At 40.2% G+C, this 22,144-nt stretch overlaps 1 protein-coding gene across 2 annotated transcripts in view; it reads right to left on the reverse strand.

Annotated features, from left to right (window-relative positions):
- The window catches only part of MOB1B (MOB kinase activator 1B), a 51,754-nt gene that overhangs the window by 13,429 nt on the left and 16,181 nt on the right, over positions 1 to 22,144 (reverse strand). For both annotated transcript variants that reach the window (XM_008157472.3, XM_054728506.1), the window contains exons 2-4: positions 12,144 to 12,310; positions 7,035 to 7,128; positions 2,118 to 2,251 (exon numbers count right to left, since the gene is read on the reverse strand). In XM_008157472.3, the coding sequence (XP_008155694.2) occupies positions 2,118 to 2,251; positions 7,035 to 7,128; positions 12,144 to 12,310 (395 nt within the window). The remainder of the gene's footprint in view (positions 1 to 2,117; positions 2,252 to 7,034; positions 7,129 to 12,143; positions 12,311 to 22,144) is intronic.

Genomic DNA, 22,144 nt, shown 5'->3' on the forward strand with positions numbered 1-22,144 from the left:
AAGATCTATAAATTAAACAACTGTAGCAGTGTTAATTTCCTGATTTTGATAATTATGCTGTGATTTTCTAAGGAAATACACAATGAAGCACAAATGGATAAAAGGGCATCATATATGAAACTTCCTTAAAGTGTTCAAAATAGTCTTTAAATTGAGTCAAAAGTAAACGTTAAAAATGCAGGGTGGGGCAAAAGTAGGTTTACAGTTGTTCATATGGAAAATAATAATCTAATCTATATATATAAAAGCCTAAGAGACCATCACAACCAAACGGATGACTGAACAGGCTGCGTGGGGCGACCAGGCCGGCAGGAGGTTCAGTGAGGGGCGGCCCAGCAGCAGGCTGTGTGGGGTGAGCAGGCCGCAGTGGGGGTTAGTGAGGGGCGACCAAACGACCGAGCAGCAGGCTGCGTGGGGGACCAGGACATGGGGGGGCAGTTGGGGATGACCAGGCCAGTGGGGGGGGGGGGGAGTGTGGGCGACCAGGCTGGCAGGTGGGGGCAGTTGGGAGTGACCAGACCAGCAGTGGGGGCAGTTAGGGGCAATCAGGCAGTCAGTCAGGTGAGCAGTTAGGAGCCTGCAGTCCCGGATTGTGAGAGGGATGTCCCAGATTGGAGTGGGTACAGGCTGGGCTGAGGGGACACCCCCCCCATGCACAAATTTCATGCACCAGGCCTCTAGTATAATAATAATAGAGGAATATGCAAATTAGCCAGGATGCCATAACATCATGACTAATCTACAAGCAGCAGAGAGCTACAGGAGGGCAGGGCAGTAAGCTACAAACGGGGAGAGCTACAGAAGGGCAGGGCAGCGGGTGGAGAGCTACAGGAGGGCAGGGCAGTGAGCTATGAGCGGCCGAGAGCTACCAGCAGTGGTGGGCAGGGTGGCCAGCTGAGGCAGGCGGCAGCGAGCTACTGGCACAGAGGTGCGCAGAGTACTAGTTAATAAATAATAATACAAGAATAAACTCTGTGTTTCACATACTCACAACTATATATATATATATATATATATATACTTTTGTCCCACCCTATAAATATATACAGCAGATAAAAGATAAGGTGAGGGCACTGATCCAAAACCATTATGATATATAAATAAAGCGGCCTTGAAAAATAGACCTTTAATTACAAATGCCCCAAAGTAGTAAAATCATTCAATGTGTTTAAAACAATCCATAATAACAACTATTTATATTACTGTCTGTCCTCCACCATACCAATTGTCCAAAAATTAAGAGCATAAAATATAGCCAAAAAATTATTTATTGCTAGAAGAACAAATTCTTAATTTTTTCAGAAAACACAGTTGTAAGAAGTTTGAGAAGGTAAAATCTTAAGAAGTGTCTTTAATTGTGAAAAATTTCCACTTGAAACACTGACCCTTAAGAACAAATATGAAAGGCACTGGCGGAGTAGCTCAGTTAGTTAGAGCGTCATCCCAATAAGCAAAGGTTTCAAATTCGAACTCCAAACCTGGTTACTGGACTCTTGCACTTATTACGACCCAAACTAAGCAGATACCAGCAAACTCATACAAGGGCACATATAAAAAACAATCTATGAATGCATAAATAAGTGAAACACCAAATCAATGTTTCTCTCCCTTAGAATCAATTTTTTTACAATATGAAAATACAAAAGTCAGTTACTAACCAGCCAACCCTTCAAATCTTGTTTTCTTCTCACCTAGTTTGATTTGTCTGTGAAATTCACACCATTGGTCATAAATTAAAACTCCCTCTTTGCCAGAAATATAATGTAAAACTGGATATAAGGCATACAACCTCTTTCCCTAAACAAAAAATGGATATGACTGTTGCAGATGATATTGGCTGCCAACCCAATAACCAGTCTTTTTTTTTCCCATAACATGGGCCAGATTTTGTTACTGTTTGAGGTACACTGGTTTCTCACTGATTAAAATATAAGGTTTATCTTAATGATAATGATAAGTTGGTATGAAAAAGACAGGATGCTTTTAAATGTATAAGATTAGAAATATTTTTATAAATATGGTAATCTAGTATGGTTCCTGGAATTAGAGAAAATAAATTCTAGAAACATAAAATTAGGTAAATCATGATCAATTCCAATTATACAAAACAATTATACCTATTTTTGAAGGAAATAATGTCTCATCATCCAACTGGTCCTGAACCCAAGTCATCAAGTAATCAATATATTTTGGTGCGGAGCACTTAATAGGCTTCTTTATGTTTGTTCCATCTGCCCAATGATACTCATATCTGTATTAGAAAGATTAAAAAGCAAACAATATTAGTATATACCCATACACAGTATGTATATTTTTATATGACACATGTGTGCATCATGAATGAATACAGGACATGTTTTAAACAATATGTTCCTCCAAATAAAGATTTTTGCATTTAGCATTCATTTATTCATTTACTTATTTATTACTGATTTTAGAGAAAGAGAGGAGGGAGAGAGAGAGAAATACCGATTTGTAGTTCCACTTATTTATGCACTCATTGGTTGATTCTTATATGTGCCCTGACCAGGGATTGAACCCGCAACCTTGGCATATCAGGACGACACCTAACCAGGGCCACATTTGGCATTTTAATTTCATGTTTTCAAACGGTTACTGTACTCTTTTGCACTTATTATGACCCAATCTAAGCAGATTTCAGTAAACTCATTTTTTGTGTGTTTCAATGCTTTCCTCCCATGTTTTAATTTTATTATACAACTTTCTTTCATATATAGAATTTAAATTTTAGAATCAAACATTGTCATGGTAGAAAACCTAGCTTACTTCCTTCCCACTTCTATGATGACCATCCTTAACATTTTTATGGCTATTTTCTTTTGATTTTTTACAGAGAGAAAGGGAGAGGGATAGAGAGTTAGAAACATCGATGAGAGAGAAACATCGATCAGCTGCCTCCTGCACACCCCCCATTGGGGATGTGTCCGCAACCAAAGTACATGCCCTTGACCGGAATCGAACCTGGGACCTTTCAGTCCGCAGGCCAACGCTCCATCCACTGAGCCAAACCGGTTTTGGCTATGGCTATTTTCTTACTTCAAAAATATTTTTCCTTATGCAGTACAATTCTTTACAACTTGGGGTTTTTAACTTAGGGTTAAGGATAGCAGAAGGAAGGGAGGGAGGGAGGGAAGGAGGGAGGGAAGGAGTCATTTTTCATTTCTGTAGTATCTTCATAGAGATCCTTTGCCTCTTTTTTTTTTTTAATATATTGATTTCAGACAGGGAGAGAGAGAGAGAGAGAGAGAGAGAGAGAGAGGAGAGAGAGAGAGAGAGAGAGAGAGAGAGAGAGAGAGAGAGAGAGAGAGAGAGAGAGATAAAAACATCAATGATGAAAAAATCATTGGTCAGCTGCCTCCTGCATGCCCCCTACTAGGGATCGAGCTGCAATCCGGGCATGTGCCCTTCACTAGAATTGAATGCAGGATCCTTTAGTTAGAGCAAAATTGGCTAGAGCACCTCTTACTTTTAAATAATTAGGTACATTGGTCCTATACCACCTATTTAGATAAGATTTCTGTGGGGAAAATTATCAGAGCTGTATTCTAAGTGGCAGTAATTCTGCCTAATTCACAGGAATGGGATATTGGTGTAATATCAGAAAACCTCCCAATAAAACGCTAGTCAATTACAAAGGAGAAGAAAATGACTAATTTGAGGTGAAAAAACTTTGCAGACACGCACATGATAAGGTAATTAGAATAATTAGGCCTTTTACAGTCAGGCCTGCTATATTAACTCTTTTATGCACAAAGACTAGTACAGGGAAAGACTGAGGAACTATTCCAGATTGAAGGCACCTAAAGAGATATGTCAAATAAATGCAATACATATTCATAGACAGGATCCTGGAGTAGAAATGAAAAACTGAGATATTATTGAGATAGCTGATGAAATGTGAATGGTGTCTATGAACTGGAAGAAGTGGTTTAGAGGATTTATATGCTGGTTGTATAGAAGAGTAGTCCTGCTTTTAGAAAATACACAGTTGAATATGTAGGCATAAAGGGGTGTAAATATCTACAATTTGCTCAAAAGATTCAGAAAAAAATTAATGAGAGGAGTGATGAAGCATGCAATTTAATAATTGAGGAATCTAGATAAAAGAGATATGGGAATTCTTTGCGATGTTCTGGCAACTTTTCTATACATTTGAAATTATTTGAAGTTTCAAAGTCTGAAATAGTTTGAAAATAAGTTATTTTTCAAAAAAATTACCACAGGAAATAGTCAAAGCATATTATTTTGAACATGTTTTACCATGACAAAATTATCAATTTTTTTTAAAGGACTAGGTTCTGAGAAACACCTAAACTCATTTAGTGTCAATTTGAGAAAGAAAGTAAACCATTCTAGGTAATACTTTGTTCAATATATGAATTTGGTCAATAAATAAATTATTACTATGCAGTAATAAAATTGAATCTTTTGGGTAGCTAGTGATCTGACACTGTAATTTAAAAGTTAGCAAAAATATTCTGAGCAATGAAAACATTAGCACAACAAGTGATTAGCAATCTAAGGTTACTACTGATAATGATAATATTTCTATACACTAGTAAGTTTGGACACCTTTTGTTTTGTTTTGATATTTATGCTTTGTTTATAATTGGGGGGAGAGAACATAATTTATAAAAAAAATCAGCACTGAAAATAAAACTTTTCTATATATAGTTTATAAGTATCAATTCATATTCTTATTAGAAAATAATACAATGTAGCAATTAAGAGTATAGGCACCCTAGAGTCAAAGAGTCCTGGATGACAGAGACCTGGTTCTGTTTTTGGATAACAGGACCTTGGACATGTTACTTAACTTTTCTCAGACTCAATTTCTTTTCCTGTACTTTATAGGTTTGCTGTATAAAGGCCTTACATTTAGTTAGAACTGAATAAATGGTAGCTGACATTGTTATTGTCAGCTATCTATATATATAAAAGCCTAAATGACTGGCTGACTGGCCAACTGGCCAGTAGCTATGATGCGCACTGACCACCAGGGGGCATATGCTCAACACAGGAGCTGCTGAGCTGCAGTGACTTGGCAGCTGTGGTTCTCAGGTGATGTACCTGGAACCAGAGAGGAGGAAGCCCAATTCTGGGTGCATCACCTGAGAACTGCCCTCTTGCAATCCGGGACTCCTTGGGGGATGTCAGGAAGCCAGTTTCGGCCCGATCCCCACAGGCCAGGCTGAGGGATCCCACCAGTGCACGAATCCGTGCACCGGGCCTCTAGTAGTCATAATAAAAGCAAGTTTCAAAAATTTTATTTATCAAAGCAATATTTATTGAGTGGTAACTAGATGGCAGGCACTGACTATTCTTGACCAAAAGAGATTTAAAAGAGAAACAATCTGACAGGTTAAATAAGACATGTATAAATAATCTATACGTATAAAAGGCTAAGTGACTGACCATACATCTGTCCGACCTTCTGACCAACTGGTACATATGACACGCACTGGCAATTTAAAAATAAACATTGATGCCCTAACTGGTTTGGCTCAGTGGATAGAGCGTCGGCCTGCGGACTCAAGGGTCCCAGGTTCAATTCCAGTCAAGGGCATGTACCTTGGTTGCGGGCACATCCCCAGAAGGGAGTGTGCAGGAGGCAGCTGATTAATGTTTCTCTCTCATCGATGGTTCTAACTCTCTCTCCCTCTCCCTTCTTCTCTGTAAAAAATCAATAAAATATATTTTTAAAAAATAAAAATAAATAAAAATAAACGTTGACTCGCACATACGTGATACATATAAAGCTCCCATCGAATTTCTTAATAGTATTACTCCTCCGGGAATGCCATGTCATAAATTAAAATTGAAAGTAAGTGCAATCATCATGCTACTGAGAAATCTTAATAGTAAATAGGTCTTTGTTATGGTACTTGATTTATTATCAAAAGATTGTGAACTAACATAATCAAAGCTGAAGTATTAACAGGATCTGCAGAAGGAAAGGTTGTTCTGATTCCAAGAATTGATTTTTCCCCGTCTGACACTGGCCTCCCATTTAAATTAATTCAAAGACAGTTTCCCATGATGCCAGCATTTGCAATGACTATTAATAAATCACAAAGACAAACTCTAGACAAAGTAGGAATATTCCTACCTGGACCAGTTTTTAGACATGGTCAGTTACATGTTGCTTTCTCTCAAGTTCAAAGAGCGTGTGATGTTAAAGTGAAAGTTGTAAATACTTCATCACAAGGGAAATTAGTCAAGCACTCTGAAAGTGTTTTTATTCTTAATGTGGTATACAGGGAGATATTAGAATATGTTTAGTCAATTTAGCAGTCATTGTTTTTATCAATGTTGTTTTTATACCATGTTTTTGTTGTTTTTATATCAGGTCTTTGTTGTTATATTACGTTGTTATTGTTTATTAATCAATTTATATATTATTTTCATAGATTTTACTAATTTTCTTTCATCTCTGACACTTCTATTATAAAGGCGAATAGCGATATTAAAATATTTATTCTAATTAATTTCCTTTTAATGTGCACGAATCCGTGCACCAGGCCACTAGTATAATCATAATGTAACAAAGAAAGAAAATTGTAACGACAAAAAAGTTAAATAGAAAGATCACATTTAGTATGATGAAATCAGAAGGTTTCATGGAGAAGGAATTGCCTGATGTGGGCCTTGAAGATGGGTAAGATTTTTGGAAATGTTAGCAGAAGATAAGAGGGAGATGAGAAGCAAAATATCCAAGAGAAGAACGGAATGAACAAGTTTTCAGAGTATAACTAGTAGAGGGAATAGCAAGCAAAGTATCTTCTGTAATCTTGTGTGGATAGACCAAAGGAGATGTGTAAGTTAACAGAAGAAAGGCAGAATGGAGGACAATACAAGAAGGGTCATAAAGTTCTGGCTAAGGAATCTGAACTTACTATATTACTCATCGGTAAGCCATCGAAGGGGATGCTAAGCACAGAAATTAACTATCTTCTTATCTATGAACTATAAAATAAAGTAAAAATGAGAACTGATCATGAACCATGTCTTACTTTGGGCCAGCTGACATCACTGGACAACTTTCCTCTGTACAGAAATCTGTGATTGTTCCATAAAGCATGTTGATCTGATTGAAAAAATCCACAGCTGCAAAGCAAATATCAGTTATAAGTAAAATATTTAATTTTACTAAGCAGAACCTAGATTTATCAGTGTTCTTTCTAAACATATACAGATTTCCTAGCTTTTGTTACTGATTTCTAGCTAAATTCCACTATGGTCAAAAACTGTGTGTTTTATCATTTTAATCCTTTCAATTTTTTTAAATGCGCATATGTGTAATCTGAGGTGCTTAGGCAACGTGTCCCTCAGGTCAAGTCTATTAATCAAGTCTATTAAAAATGACTTACATTTTTCTAATTCCCTGTTGATTTTTTTCCTCCTCATTCTATCTATCTATCTATATATATAAAGAGTTAATATGCTAATTGTTCCAATCACGACAAGTCAACAAGGTGGGTGGGGCTGTGGGGCCACGGGGTGGAACTCAGGGTTGCAAGAAATTTCATCCGGCCCAGGCAGACTCCCCCGAGGCTCCACAGCCAAATCCCGAAGCGGACCTGGGGTTTACCAAACTTTACTGGAGCTGCTCCCCACACCGCCTCTCCCTGCCCCAGAGCTGCTCCCCACACCCCCTCCCCCTGTCCGAGAGGACCACGCTGCCGCCCAGGCAGCCTCCTGACAGGTGGGCAGTCGGGGAGAGCTGAGTGAGGCGGGGGCGGCAGGTAGCCACGGAGGGGCGGGGCAGCTGGATCCAAGTTCCCAGGGGTCTGAGGAGAGCGCCTGACAGGAGCCCAGACTGCAAAGAAGGAAGAGGAAGCAGCCATGGGGAGCTCTTCCCGCCATCTCCACCAGGGGCGCCCACAATAGCACACCAGCGATGACCCGCCAGCGCCCCGAGGCACCTGGGGCCCGCAGCCCGCCACTGCTGGGCCCCCTCTGCTGGGGCCGGGCACACTTCTCCCTACAACTCCAGACCCCTCAGACCTGAGCAGACCCCCAGGGTCAGACCCATCCCCCGACCCTACAGCAGCAGTGCTGTGTCTGCAGCGGAAGTGCACTGAATCTCACTGGGGGCCATGGCTAAACCCGCCCTCCTAGCCTGCCTGACCCCGCCCTGGCCCAGCCCCCACCCAGCTCCAGGATATCGGAGCCCCGCCCTGAACACTTAAAGCTGTGAAATAGCCACATTTAAAGAATGGCGCCAAATGCCCCCCCCCCCCCCCCCCCCCCCCCCCCCGCCAGCACCTCCAGGGATGACCACCGCTACAGGGCAGTCCCAGGAAACAATCATGCCCTCCTCCCCTAATCAGCACCTGCTACCTGCGAGGGTACCCGTGGGCAGTTGAGGGCAAGCAGGTTGGCAGGGTGGGGCAATCAGGCCGGCAGTGGGGGGCAGTTGGGGGTGTTCAGGCCAGAAGGGGGGAGCAGTTGGAGGCGATCAGGCCAGCAGGCAGAGTGGTTAGGGGAGATCAGGAAGGCAGGCAGGTGAGTGGTTAGGAGCCAGCGGTCCCAGATTACAAGGGATGTCCCAGATTGGAGAGGGTGCAGGCCAGGCTTAGGGACAACGCCCCCCCACCAATCCCGTGTACCAATTTTGTGCACCGGGCCACTAGTCCATTAATAAAAGAGTACTTAAATCTCCCATTATGACTGTGGATTTGTCTATTTCTTCTGTTCAGTCAGCAGTTTTATTTTATAGAAGACATAATTAGAGACATAAATTCAGAACGCCATATATTCTTTGTGAATTGAACCATTTATCATTTTAAACTCTTCCTCTTTGTTGTTTTTTTTTTTGCCTTGAAGTCTACTTTGTCTGATATTAATGACTGTATCAGCTTTCTTTAGATTAGTGTTTAACTTTTTAGCTTCAATCTACTTTTGCCCCACCAACTATTTAAGGATAAATATTACATATGGTGACTATGAGCTTAACCCCTGTTCCCTTTATTTAGAGTCCTAAAATCCCTTTTTATCCCATTAATTACCCATGACCAGCACTTTGCTGTTTTAATTTCAGACTTCCCAGAGCAAAGAAAAATAACTGACTTTAAAAGGAGTCATAATTGCTTATGAAAGTAGAACAGTAATGAGTATTACACTAAATTTAATCACACAAGTTTTTCTCTTCCCTCTTACCTCATAAAGAGCCAAGATTTACTAAGTAATGACTGTGCAACTTAATAATTCTTAAGTTGTCCTCCACAAGAACAGAGGGCAACCTTTAGCTTTGAAATAAGATAAGTCTGAATCTCAACTCCAGGTAAGTTACTTAATCTCCCTGAGCCTCAGTTCCCTACCTTTAAAATTGGGTTTATTATGAAGCATTAAAAATATATATGGCCACCATTAAGTGGACATTAATAAATATTCATTTCCTTCTATAAACTAAAATATGACCTCAGAATTCGGTGCCACATAAATTATTTATAAGCCACCCATCCAGCTTTTTCCAGAACCCTGAACCTCTGTCTTCTTTAAGCTACCACTCTTTCTAGCAGCAGAATGTTCAAAAGCAAGCTCTGGTTTCTGGCTGTGAGACTAGTTGTTGAATTTGTAAAGATTTCCCATCTTTAACCATTTATCTTTACCTGGCAAGTGAACTGAAGCCAAAAAGTCATTAAGATGCCAATATTATCAACAAATTCCCTTCACTCTTTTATGTACCCAAATGTCTATTTAACCACTATCAGTGAGTGGACATATCTAGTCTCAATTCCTATTCACTTCATCCAGAGTCATTTGGGAAGATTACTGTAATTTAGGGAAAATATTACAATCCAATACTTCAGTCAAATGCTGTATTTTCAAAGCAGAATTTCTGTTCTAAGGCGATGCTCTGAAGCTCCAGTTCAAAGTAATTTTTGTCTAACTATAATTGCAAAATGACTGTGAAATTTTAGAAGTTCCTGAAGTTCTAGACATTTCAGTAGTACAGACACTCTGTTCTGGCAATTGAGACAGAAAATACAGACAGAAAATGATGATCTGCTTTTATACTTACAAGTAAGAATCTCACGTGGTACAGAAGCTCTATGCTGCCTTCCTTAGATTTTTAAAATAAGTGAGTTATCAAGTAAATGATACTCAAGTAAATGATACAAAATAGGCACAAACAAGTACAAAAAAGAATGAACATAATCAATTGGAAATTTATTCTGTATACTATTTTGAAGTATCACAGAACCATCTTATAAGTAAGATGACCAATAAAGCAAAAATCACTTTACTTCTTTAGTAACTAAACCCTCTGGGTCCAGGAAGATAACTACATTATAATAAATTAGAGGCCCAGTGCACAAAATTCCTGCATGGGGGGGGGGTGTCCCCCCCTCAGCCCATCCTGCACCCTCTCCAATCCGGGACCCCTTGGGGGACATCCCTCTCATAATCCTGGACCGCTGGCTCCTAATCGCTTACCTGCCTGCCTGCCTGGTCGTCCCTCACTACCTCTGCATGCTGTCCTGATGGCCCCTAACTGCCCCCCCGCACTGGCCTGATAGCCCCTAACTGCCCCCCACTGCCGGCCTAGTCGTCCCCAACTACCCCCTCCCTGCCGGCTTGGTCGCTCCTAACTGCCCCCCCTGCTGGCCTGGTCCGGCCTAATCGCTCCCAACTGCCCCTCCCTGCCAGCCTGGTTGCCTCTAACTGCCCCCCCTGCCAGCCTAGTTGCCCCTCACTGCCCCCCCTCCCAACGACCTAATCATCCCCAACTGCCCTCTCTGCCGGCCTAGTCACCCCCAACTGCAACCCCCTGCCGGCCTGGTGGCCCCTAACTGACCCCCCTGCCAGCCTGGTCACCCCCAACTGCCTCCCCTGACGACCTGGTTGTCCCCAATTGCCCCCCTCTGCCGGCCTGGTCACCCCCAACTGCCCCCCCCCCCCTGCCAGCCTGGTCACCCCACACAGCCTGCTTGTTCAATTGTTGGGTCGTCCCTCACTAACCCCCCTGCCAGCCTGGTCACCCCACACAGCCTGCTTGTTCAGTCGTTTGGTCATCCCTCACTATCCCCCTGCCGGCCTGGTTGTAGGCAAACTGCCCATGAGAGTGAGAGGGTCAATTTGCATATTACCTCTTTATTATATAGGAGGATACTACTTGTATGCAAATTCTGTCACAGTAACATTTTTAGACACCTCAGTAATAAAATCCTTTAGATTTCTAAAAGTTATTAGTGGGTGGCTGCTCAATTTATAAATCCAATGATATATTTCAAATTATAATAACATCACATATTATAAGAAAAATACTGTTTTGTTTTTCCTTAATCAAAGCCTTGACATATAGTGTATGTTTTCAATTAAATTTCATTTTATTTGCTAGATTCATATAAATTACTCCAATTACTAAATTCTGATAGTTTCTTCACTAATGCTGAAAAACCCTGAATATTAAAAGTACCACTTTTATTCCCCAACTTTCTCTGGCTTAATTCCCAAGAATATATTTACTTTTTACTTATATGTTTTTCTTCCTTGGTGCTAAGACTATCTCATAAATGTATTTTATTAATTTCATGAGTCACTAGTGACTTGTCTTTTTTGTAAAAAAAAAATAGCATTAACTTAGATAACTGAGTATGCTACTGAAAGAGGCAATTTAGCGGAGTGCTTAAAGTGCAGACTCTAAAATTCTATAGCTCTATAGTAGAGCCCAGGGTCTGCCACTTAATAGCTGCATGACCTAGGCAGGTTCCTAATCTTTGTCTCTGCTTCCTTATCTGTCTTAAATTGGAATAATAATAGTACCTACATTATGAGGTTCCAAATATGAATAAAATAATCCATGTAGACAGGATAGCAGAGTGCCAGACACATAATTAGTGTTTCATAAATATTAATTGCTGTGATTGTTTTATCCACTAAAGATGGTAAATCTATGCTTTGTGTGTCATTATAACAGGAGACAAGAATTTCAGAAAACTCTACATTCAGAAATAAAATACTGGTAACATAAAGGCTAAAGTGGATTGAGCTATCACTATACTGTGGTATTAGGTTGCTAACTAGATTCCAGAATAGACAGCACCCCAAAACTCACCTATAATGAGGCTAATAACCTAATTTAGAATCTTCTGCGAAACAGAAAGGCTACTTACTGTTCACTGCAACCCACTCATTGAGATCTTCTCCGTCAGGAAGCATGACAGCCATCCGGAGATTGCCACTGCCAAGTGTGGCTTCTGCATGCTTTAAGAGCTCATACTGGTGAGAACCCTCTGGTATGTTCTTCTTTGGTTTAAACGTTTTAGAGGAGCGGCTACCACTACAAATGCACAACAAAAAAGGCACTTCAATATTTAAGACATGACTACATTACTGGATAAAATAACACAGAGGTAATCCTAAATGTCCACAAAGAGTTCTAAGTTGTATTGGCTACATTAAATCCTGGCAATAGAGTTGCTGTAACCAATGTGTTTGAGACCCAAAACTCCTACAAACCTTCTCTATATTCCCTACTGTAACTAGAAGAAAAAGAATTTTTAGATGTAACTATCCAACTCTTCACAATAAACTAATGATTCAAGATTACAGGATGTAGGCTAGCTGACATGGCACAGTAGTTGAGCGTCTACCTCTGAACCCAGAGATCAGGGATCTTTTTTTCTTTTATATATTTATATTTTTTTTTTATTTTTTTTTATTTTTTTCAGAAAGGAAGGGAGAGGGAGAGAGAGACAAAAACATCAATGATGAGAGAGGATCACTAATCAGCTGCTTCCTGCATGCCCTCTCCTGGGGATCGAACTCACAACCCAGGCATGTGCCCTTGACCAGAATCGAACCCAGGACCCTTCAGTCCACAGTACAACGCTCTATCCACTGAGCCAAACCAGCCAGGGCAAGATACAATTTTACATCAATAAAACACAAAAATCCTAGAGCAAGGAAAAAAAGCTACAAATTCTTTGACCCAATTATATACAGGTAGCATCAGGAATCTTAATCCATAATTCTAGGTATGTAGACAAGTAGCTAGACATTAATATCATTGGTTTGCTCAAATTTCTTATGTATTTTTAAATGGATCAAATGAAATTAGTCTTAGAAATGATTTTAAGAATTTTTAAGAGATGGATTCTTTGGTTAATGCTGGCAAGTTCTTACCAAATTGTATTATATCCTAGTCATCATCTCTTCTCAATATTCCCTTTCTCTCTTCATATGAAAAGGAACAGAAGGACATCAGCTGGACCTGCACTCAGGAGGGTCAGAGCCTCATCTGTTCCCAATACCATTTACTTAATGAACCACTATGCTCTGAAATTTTAGGCTTCCAAATGTTTTCTTGATTGCTGCCCCACCCAAAATCGGTTTCCATAAAGCTAAGTAAATCTACCTCATAAGAGCTTATGCTTGGGTAGAAAGAAAAAAATAAATCTGAGTTCAATTTTGTGAAGGCCAGCTTTGACACTTATCAGCTATGTTATCTCGGGCAAATTACTCAACTTTCCTTGGGCCTATTTTTTCTTTAACAGCGAAAGACTAATAAAAATAGCAAATATCACCACAACCTATACATCATGGAACAACTGTAAAATAAGAAAATAATATGTGAAAAAAGCTTTTAAAACTGTAAAAGGCTTTGCAAATGTTAATATTTTCATTATCCTTCCTTTTCCTGAACCAGAATGACTAATAATAAAAAGAAATAATAGTATAACGTCCAAAGCTTTCTTTCAATGTCCATTCCCACCTTCATCTCCTAAGACTGGATGCAGAAAAACAAAACCTTACTTTGGAAACAAATGCTTTTACACATCAAGTTCAAAACTGAATTTTTTTTTTTAAGTTTGCTTTGTTTTTTGTTGCTATATCTGTATCAGGACTCAGTGATCTCAGAATAATTGTGGGGCTAGATTAGAAATCAAGAAAACAAGGTTCTATTCCTCATTTTGCTATTTTCTTCTTATGTTACATAGGAATCCACAAACTCATCTGGGCTTCGATTTCTTTGTTTTTGAAAGTCTGGAAAATAACTTTTTACAAAAGGGTATAGTTTAGAGATGAGATCATGTTTATAAAATGGTTTTAGTTCCCTGGGGACTTTCATCTCCCTTCTCTGTTTCTCATTTCCATGTACATTCATACTTCCAAAATGTTTTCAAGTTCCCATATAATTTTCCTTTTCTGGACCTTCTGCTTTTTTTAGGCAGAATAAACCATTTTAATTCTAACCATTTTAATACTCTATATATTTTTAATATTCTTTTTTAAAATGCTATTTGGCTTTTTCTTCAACTGTTACCTGAAACTTCTACCAGTATCCACCCTACCCTAAAAGTACAATACTGCTCCTTATTCCTAAGTCAAAAGGCCAACTGACAGACCCCTCAAAAATCAAAAGCACAAATACCAAAGCATGTACACAAAAGTCCTCACCAAAGAATACAAGCTCCTACAGCAACAATCTATGTCCAAATGCTTATATATCACATTGCATTTTTAGATATTTGATACAAATATTAAAAAACATTTTTTGTAACAGAAAGTATGCTGGCCTTCCACTCATCCATCTAAGAAGAAATCTGTGTATCAGAAGAATCTCAGAAGAAATATTGTGTATCCTTCCAGAGTCTATGTCTATACAAGCATAAGAATGTTTATGCCTGTTTCTGTTTTTACACAATTGTTGTATACTAAGAATATTAAATCTTGTTTTTAACTAATATATCCAGGAGACTGTTTTGAGGGATGATGAAAATATTCTGGGATTAGTCCTTATGGTGGCACAACTCTGTAACTATACTAAAATCCACTAAATTTTACACTTTAAAGGATAAATTTTATGGTATTTGAATTTTTATGGTGTAACTCAATTAAATTTTTTTATCTTTACTATTAAAAAATCAGTAGCTTCTCAATAATGCTCGTTACCACAATAAGTCAGCTTCTTTCATCCATTTATTTACTCTTGCATTCTTTCGTCCAACTAGCATATTCTGACAACCTTCTATCCTAATATATAAAAACCCAGGGTCCGTAACATCCAAAACAACTGAAGGCTTGACCAAACACCGGAAGTCAGTCCTGCAGTCAGTGCTGGGTTGCCGTGGTGACCCAGCACTGACTGCCGAGGGGGCTGCGGATCAGGCCCAGAGAGAGGCCCAAAGAGAGAGAGGCAGGGTCTGATCCACAGCCTTCCTCTCTTTCTTTCTGGGCTTCGCCAGCAGCCGTGCCTCTGTTTCTCTCCGGGCTTCCACAGGAGCTGCTGATCAGCCCCGCCTCTCTGATCAGGCCCAGATACAGGCCTGGAGACGCTGACTGGCATAGAAACTGACCAATCAGAACAAAATCTGGGTGAATTGTGAGGAGCCAATGGCTGCCTAGGAAGTGGAGCTTTTGACGCTGACTGGCATTGAAACCGGCCAATCAGAACCAAATCTGGGTGAAGTGCGAGGAACCAATGGCTGCCTACGAGGCGGAGCTTTTGATGCTGACTGGCATAGAAACTGAACAATCAGACCCAAATTGGCTGGCAGAGGAGGGCAGTTGGGGACGAGATAAGGCCTGCAGGGGAGGGCAGTTGGGGGCGAGATCAGGCCTGCAGGGGAGGGCAGTTAGGGGCAATCAGGCCAGCAGGGGAGGGCAGTTAGGGGCAATCGGGGAGGAGCAGAAGAGGAGCAGTTAGGCGTCCATCAGAGGAGTGGTTAGGGGGTGATCAGGCTGGCAGGCAGAAGCGGTTGGCTGCAATCAGGCAGGCAGGCAGGCAAGCAGTTGGGAGCCAGCAGTCCTAGATTGTAAGAGGGATGTCGGACATCCCTTGAGGGGTCCCAGATTGGAGAGGGTGTGGGCTGGGCTGAGGGAAACACCCTCCCCCCGCCCCTGCACGAATTTCATGCACCAGGCCTCTAGTGAAAATATGAACTTTCTGTGGGGTCTTGCTCTGTCGGGTAGTTCAGTTGGTTCAAGCATCACCCAGATATACCAAGATTGTGGGTTTGATCTCTGGTCAGGACACATACAAAAATCAACCAATGAATGCATCAATAAGCGGAACAAATCGATCTCTCTCTTTCTCTCTCCTCTCCTCTCTCTCTAAAAATTAAAAAATAAAAAAAACACAAAACTTTAATGAAACTCTGTGGGGTCCGTTTTTTAAGGACACTCACCCCAATCATGAGGGTGGAGCCTTCATGACATAAACACTTCTCAAAGACCCCACCACCTAATAGCACCACATTGAGCATTAGGATTTCAACATATGAATTTGGGGGGATGCACTGAGACAACAGCGATCCTCCTACTACACTTCTATTAATCCATAAAAGGTCAACTTAAGCCTTGGTCAATTTTGCTCAGTGATTAGAGCACTGGCCCAAGGACTGAAGGGTTGACGGTTCAATTCCTGGTCAAGGGCACGTACTTCAGTTGCAGGTTCCATCCCTGGCCGCAGTCAGGGTGTGTGCAAGAGGCAACAATAGATGCACTAGTATCTCTCTCACATCCATGTTTCTCTTGCTCTCTCTCCCACCTCTCTCCTGCCCTCATTTCCACGCTCTCTAAAAATCTATGGGAAAAATATCCTTGGGTGAGGATTTACACACACACACACACACACACACACACAGGTCAACTTAAAACATTATATCCTCACTAGAGGCCCGTTGCAGGAAGATTCCTATAAGAATAGGGCTTCCTTGGGCCTATTCCTGCAAGAATAGGGCTTCCTGCGGCCTTCTCTGCCACCCTGCCTGCTTCCCTCCTTCTCCGCTGCCCCGCTTGCTTCTTCGCAGCTTCGCTCCCTTCTGCAGCGCTTGGCTTCCTTCTACGCTGTCTTCAGTCTTCGCGCTACGCCTGGATATGCAAATTAACCAACATCTTGGTTGGGTTGATTTGCATACTCGCTCCTGATTGGCTGGTGGGTGTGGCTGGTGGGTGTAGTGGAGGTACGGTCAATTTGCACGTTTCTATTTTATTAGATAGGATGTTTGTTTGCATTTTACTTATTCTCTCTCACTACACTGTGAATTACTCAAGAACATAGATCAAGTCTTAGTTATCCTTGATCTACAGTACCTACCCTAACAGAGAACCTGGGACAGATACCTAATAAGTGTTTACTATCTTAAATAATGATATTGAAAGAGAAAAATCTTGTTATTATTGCAAGGAGCAGTTGTTCTCAATATTAAAGGAAGGAATTGATCCATCATCTTTATTTGGTGCAACAAATCTAAAATATTTTAAATGCAGCAAGAGAAGTAACAGATGAATTGGGGATATTTCCTAACTCTGACAGCAAAATTTCATTTAAAATTTTAGATCCTTTACAATCCTGCCCTACTTAAACATTCACTAAAAAAAAATCAAAGTGAGTCATCTCAGTAATTATAAGCAAGCCTACTCCTATTCTTCCCTGGGAAGGAAGAGAAACAGAAGAGGTAGTTTTTATTTTATTTTTTTAGGAGTGTGTTTGTTTTTAATATGGGTTGTTGTTTTTTTTCATTGATTTCAGAAAGAGGAAGGGAGCGGGAGAGAAATAGAACATCAATGATGAGAGAGAATCATTGATCGGCTGCCTCATGCATGCCCCCCACTGGGGATCAAGCCTGCAACCCACACATGTGCCCTGACTGGGATGGACTGATGCTTAACCACGGAGCCACATTGGTTGGGCTAGCTTTTATTTTTTTAATAACTAATATGCACTTCCTTGTTATAATAGGATTACTTAATTTTTTTTTAAAGTAAAAGAGCAGAATTTCCCCCTGGCATTTAATCCAAAACCGCAGCCCATTATAAAGGGTGCAATGAAAGGTCAAGCCTGCAGCTTTGGCAGTAATTGGAACAATTTTTACATCAGATACAGATACCAACACTAGGGCAAAGATTCGCCTACGATTCCTTTATCTGCCTGCAAATATGAAGAGGTAACACCATAGGCATCCAATGAAATCAGTGACATAGCAGTTTTGTGTTCTAAATGCTTTGAAATTAAATTCTTCTAATAAAACAAACCTGACTAGGAAAGAAAAAACAAAAAAACAAAGTTAAAATCAGATGCAGACCACTCCTTTTTATCTCATACACTTTGAAATGAACTTTCTTTTTACACATTGGATGTCTAGTCATCCCTAGAGAATTCAGGGATCATTTTCCTCAGACAGCTTCCCTGATATCCTAAGTTGGGTTAAGGACACCTTCTCTGTGTTCACATATGACACTATCATGTGTCTCTATTTTACATTGCACAAGTCTCTTAAAGACAAGGGCTGTTTCTAAGTCATCGCTGCATGTCCTAGCAGAAGGTCTTGGTCAGACCAGATCTTCAATATTTGTTGAGCTAAATTAATAAAGGACTCCAGATCAAAACTGGTAGGTAAAGCAAAAATTCTGGCAACATTTCCTAAGTTTATATTCCCAGTTATAACAGATACAAGAGCATAGGACATACTATATATGCATAGTAGTATACATCTTATTTTTAAACTAACAGTTCAATAGTACGACTGAACAAATGGAATCATCCAAGCCCAGAAATTATAGTACAAGACTGCAGATTGGACTTATCATAATGCTAATATTTTAAACTTCAGGGATCCTCAATGGCAGTGTCCCTTCCATGATGTTTACAGGAGTCCTAATAATATGTTCCCATGGTCATGTTTTCATAAAAATTGCACAAGTAAGCTACCTGCAATTAGTTAAGACTACTGTCTCTGACTCCCCCCACCATCACACTTCCTCCTTCGTTAATGTGGTATTTTAGGTATCTGGCTAAAAGGAAGTTGAGGAGGGGATATATATACTTTACATTTTATAGGTATATATAATTCATAATCACTTCCATGCATGATTAGATCATTGCTAATCTCAATAAAGGAATGACTTTCAAGAGTGTTCCCATCACCCAAGCACTGCCTTATCTGGTATCATTTACACTAATGTGCAGAACCAGAGTCATCCAGATATGAGTTCCACAGGCTATTGGCACAGGTGTAAGAACACTGTACTTCAAATATGGAAGAGACTTAGTAGAGATTTCTCCAAATTGGGCACCCATCTTGAAATATTACATGAAATTACCAATAAAATGAGTTGAGAATCAGAAACCTTTCTAAGCTATTCTATATAATAAAAGGCCAGAGGCATCACGACCGAAACAACCAGAGACCAGACCACCACAGCCCTTCATGGGCTGGCCCCACCCCCAAGCACGCGGTTAGGGACAATGAGGCAGGCAGGGTGGTTAGGGGTGATCAGGTAGGCAGACCAGAGGTTAAGGGTGATCAGGTAGGCAGGCAAGTGGTTAGGGGCGATCAAGTAGGCAGGCCAGTGGTTAGAGGAGATCAGGTAGGCAGATGGCCCTTCGCTGGGCTGACTTCACCCCCAAGCAAGTGGTTAGGAGCGATCAGGCAGGCAGACAGAGTGGTTAGGGGCAATCAGGTAGGCTGGCCAGCGGTTAGGGGCAATCAGGTAGGCAGACGGCCCCTCGCTGGGCTGGCCCCGCCCCCCAGCAAAGAAAGAGGGAGGCCCAGGCCAGCCAAGCCATCACACCCCAGCCTGTAACCTGCAGAGGGAAGCCAGAGATGGCAAGCAGTGGCAGTGGTGGGGGTGGGGCCAGCTGCCTGCAGCCAGGGGAAGGAAAGCCCCAATAGGCCCTGATCTCAGGCCAGGCCTAGGAACCCTACCCGAGGGGTCCTGGATTGTGAGAGGGTGCAGGCTGGGCTGAGGGACTCCCCTAAGTGCACGAATTTTTGTGCACCGGGCCTCTAGTCAATAACAAACACATTTTGATCAGCCATATTAAAGGAAAAAGTAAATCATTTTTCTGTTCTCTCTATAGAAAACAGTAACCCAATTTTACAAATCTATATATATAAAAGGCTAATATGCTAAGTGTCCCTCCGCCTGTCTGACTAGTCACTATAACGCACACTGACCACCAGGGGGCAGACGCTCAATGCAGGAGCTGCCATGATGTGCACTGGCCATTTACAGAGAAATGGCAATGCAAACCTGGCGCCAACAAAGCAACACTCGGCTTCTCCCAAGTGGGACACAGACCCCGCCACCACCCTGGAGCGACAGCCCACCAAATCGCAGCTGACGCTGCCGAGACCCAATGGCGCAAAATGCGGCCCACAGCACAGCCCAGCAACAATGGCTGTGCGTGTCGGGTAATGACATCATATAGCAAAGCCTGGCTTCCTCTCCCTAGCAACTATTTAGGTACCATCTCAGAGAAACTGTTCTTGACCATCCACTAAAGAATTAACCATGCCTTCTTCCAGGTACTGCTGTGCTCTATACAGTCTTTTATTACTGTATTCACCAAACTACGAGAATTGTGTTAATTTGTCTGATCCCACTACCATGCGCAATTTAGGAGCAGGTACTGCAAGTCTTATTCATGTAGGTATTTTTCCAGAAGTTACTTTGTAATACAGCAACTGATAACTGTTGATCTTTTTTAAAGCTGTTATTCCTTAAACTACTATGTTTAGGAAAGTTTAAACTCTTTTACTCATATTTTCTATCAGATGTTGATTCATCACCGTGGATAAGTGAGAAACAGGAATAATTATAATAATTGACATGAGCTCATTTCTTTAAGGGCCTTGGAGCTGATGTTCTAAGTGTCATTCCATTGCTTTGCTCACCTAAAGGATCATCACAGTTAAAAAAGTTGTGCTGTCTGAGTAAAAATGGGCAGCAAGGGCAAACAGTAGGCAATAACAGACTATTTGTTCCTCTTCCATAAAAGCTGAGCTACTCATAGCTAATGAAATTTCTAGGACTATGTGAAGTGGAAGTGTGTACTTATATCAATGACCCACAAAGAATGGCCTTTGGTTTTACTGTAAAAAGCTATAGTACCTTCTGGGGTGAGGAAAATGTTCTGAGTCTTGAAAGGAGTGTGGGTTATACAAGTGTGTATACATTTGTCTAAACTAATTAAAATATACTTAAGATCTGAGCATTTCACTATTTGTAAATCATAATAAAACAAAAATAAAAATAAAGCAATAAACTTGAGCCTACTAAGATTTATCTCTGAACTATATAATATGGAAATACTTTCCATGTTGTTCTTAAATGTTTATATAATTTTTTCTTTACTAAACTTTTTGCCTCTAGTTCTTAATCTATTTTGAGCCTCTGATAATCTGAAACACAGTACAAACCTTCTCTCTAGAGAAATAAGAAACATATTTTGCATACAGAAATTCGGGTAGGTGCTAAAATCCATTCATAAATCCAGATAAAGAACTCCTGCCCTACTCCTTTCTCTCAGGCTAGCATGACAACATTCATTTCTAAAATCTTTGAGCTCCACATTTATTTTCTAAACCTATAGATGTACTCTTCTGGATAAAACTACACAGACATTCAGGATGAATAAGTATAGGACTTTTACGCAATGAAAAAAATCTATAGATTACAGTCTACGGTTTATTTTTTCTATTAAATAATAATTCTAACAGAAAGGTTTGATCATATTTGTAGAATAACTTATCTTAAAGTTCAAAACCATGGAATTTGTAAATTGGATGAATTAAATTATATTCTTAAAAAAATAAAGCAGTTCATGTTGATACCGATAAAATCTGATAAAGTGTCCTGGAAAATGGCAACAGCCCTTATTTATTTACTGAAACTGGAGAAAAATATTAGAAACATGAATGTAAAAGTTAATCATTTTCTCCTTTAAATCTAATTTCGAATGCAGCTAGTTTGTTTACCTGAAAATAAAAGTAATTTCTGATTTAGAGATAAATTTTACCAATGACTAATTAAGGTCAAAGACATTAAAGATTTAACCCTTTGCACTCACTTGCTTTTTTCTCGAGCTGCTACCGATGCTAACCGTGTCGAGTTACACTCGACATCCGAGTGCAAAAGGTTAAATAAGATTTGCTAAAGCATACTTCAGAAGCATAACCTGAATAATCTGAAATATCACTGAAGACTGATAATAATGAATAAATAAAAGATAGTTTCTTCTAGCTCAAATTTGGATTAACCTGTTTTCTTATAAAAAATAAGTTATTGAACTATTCATTGAAAATGACTTTTAGACTCACTACAAACTAATACATCGCAGTAACAAAGATAACTCAAAAAACATAAAGCAGCTTAACTTTTTTTT

The sequence above is a fragment of the Eptesicus fuscus genome, chromosome 2, assembly GCF_027574615.1.
Source record: "Eptesicus fuscus isolate TK198812 chromosome 2, DD_ASM_mEF_20220401, whole genome shotgun sequence".
In the NCBI taxonomy this organism is placed as follows: domain Eukaryota; kingdom Metazoa; phylum Chordata; class Mammalia; order Chiroptera; family Vespertilionidae; genus Eptesicus; species Eptesicus fuscus.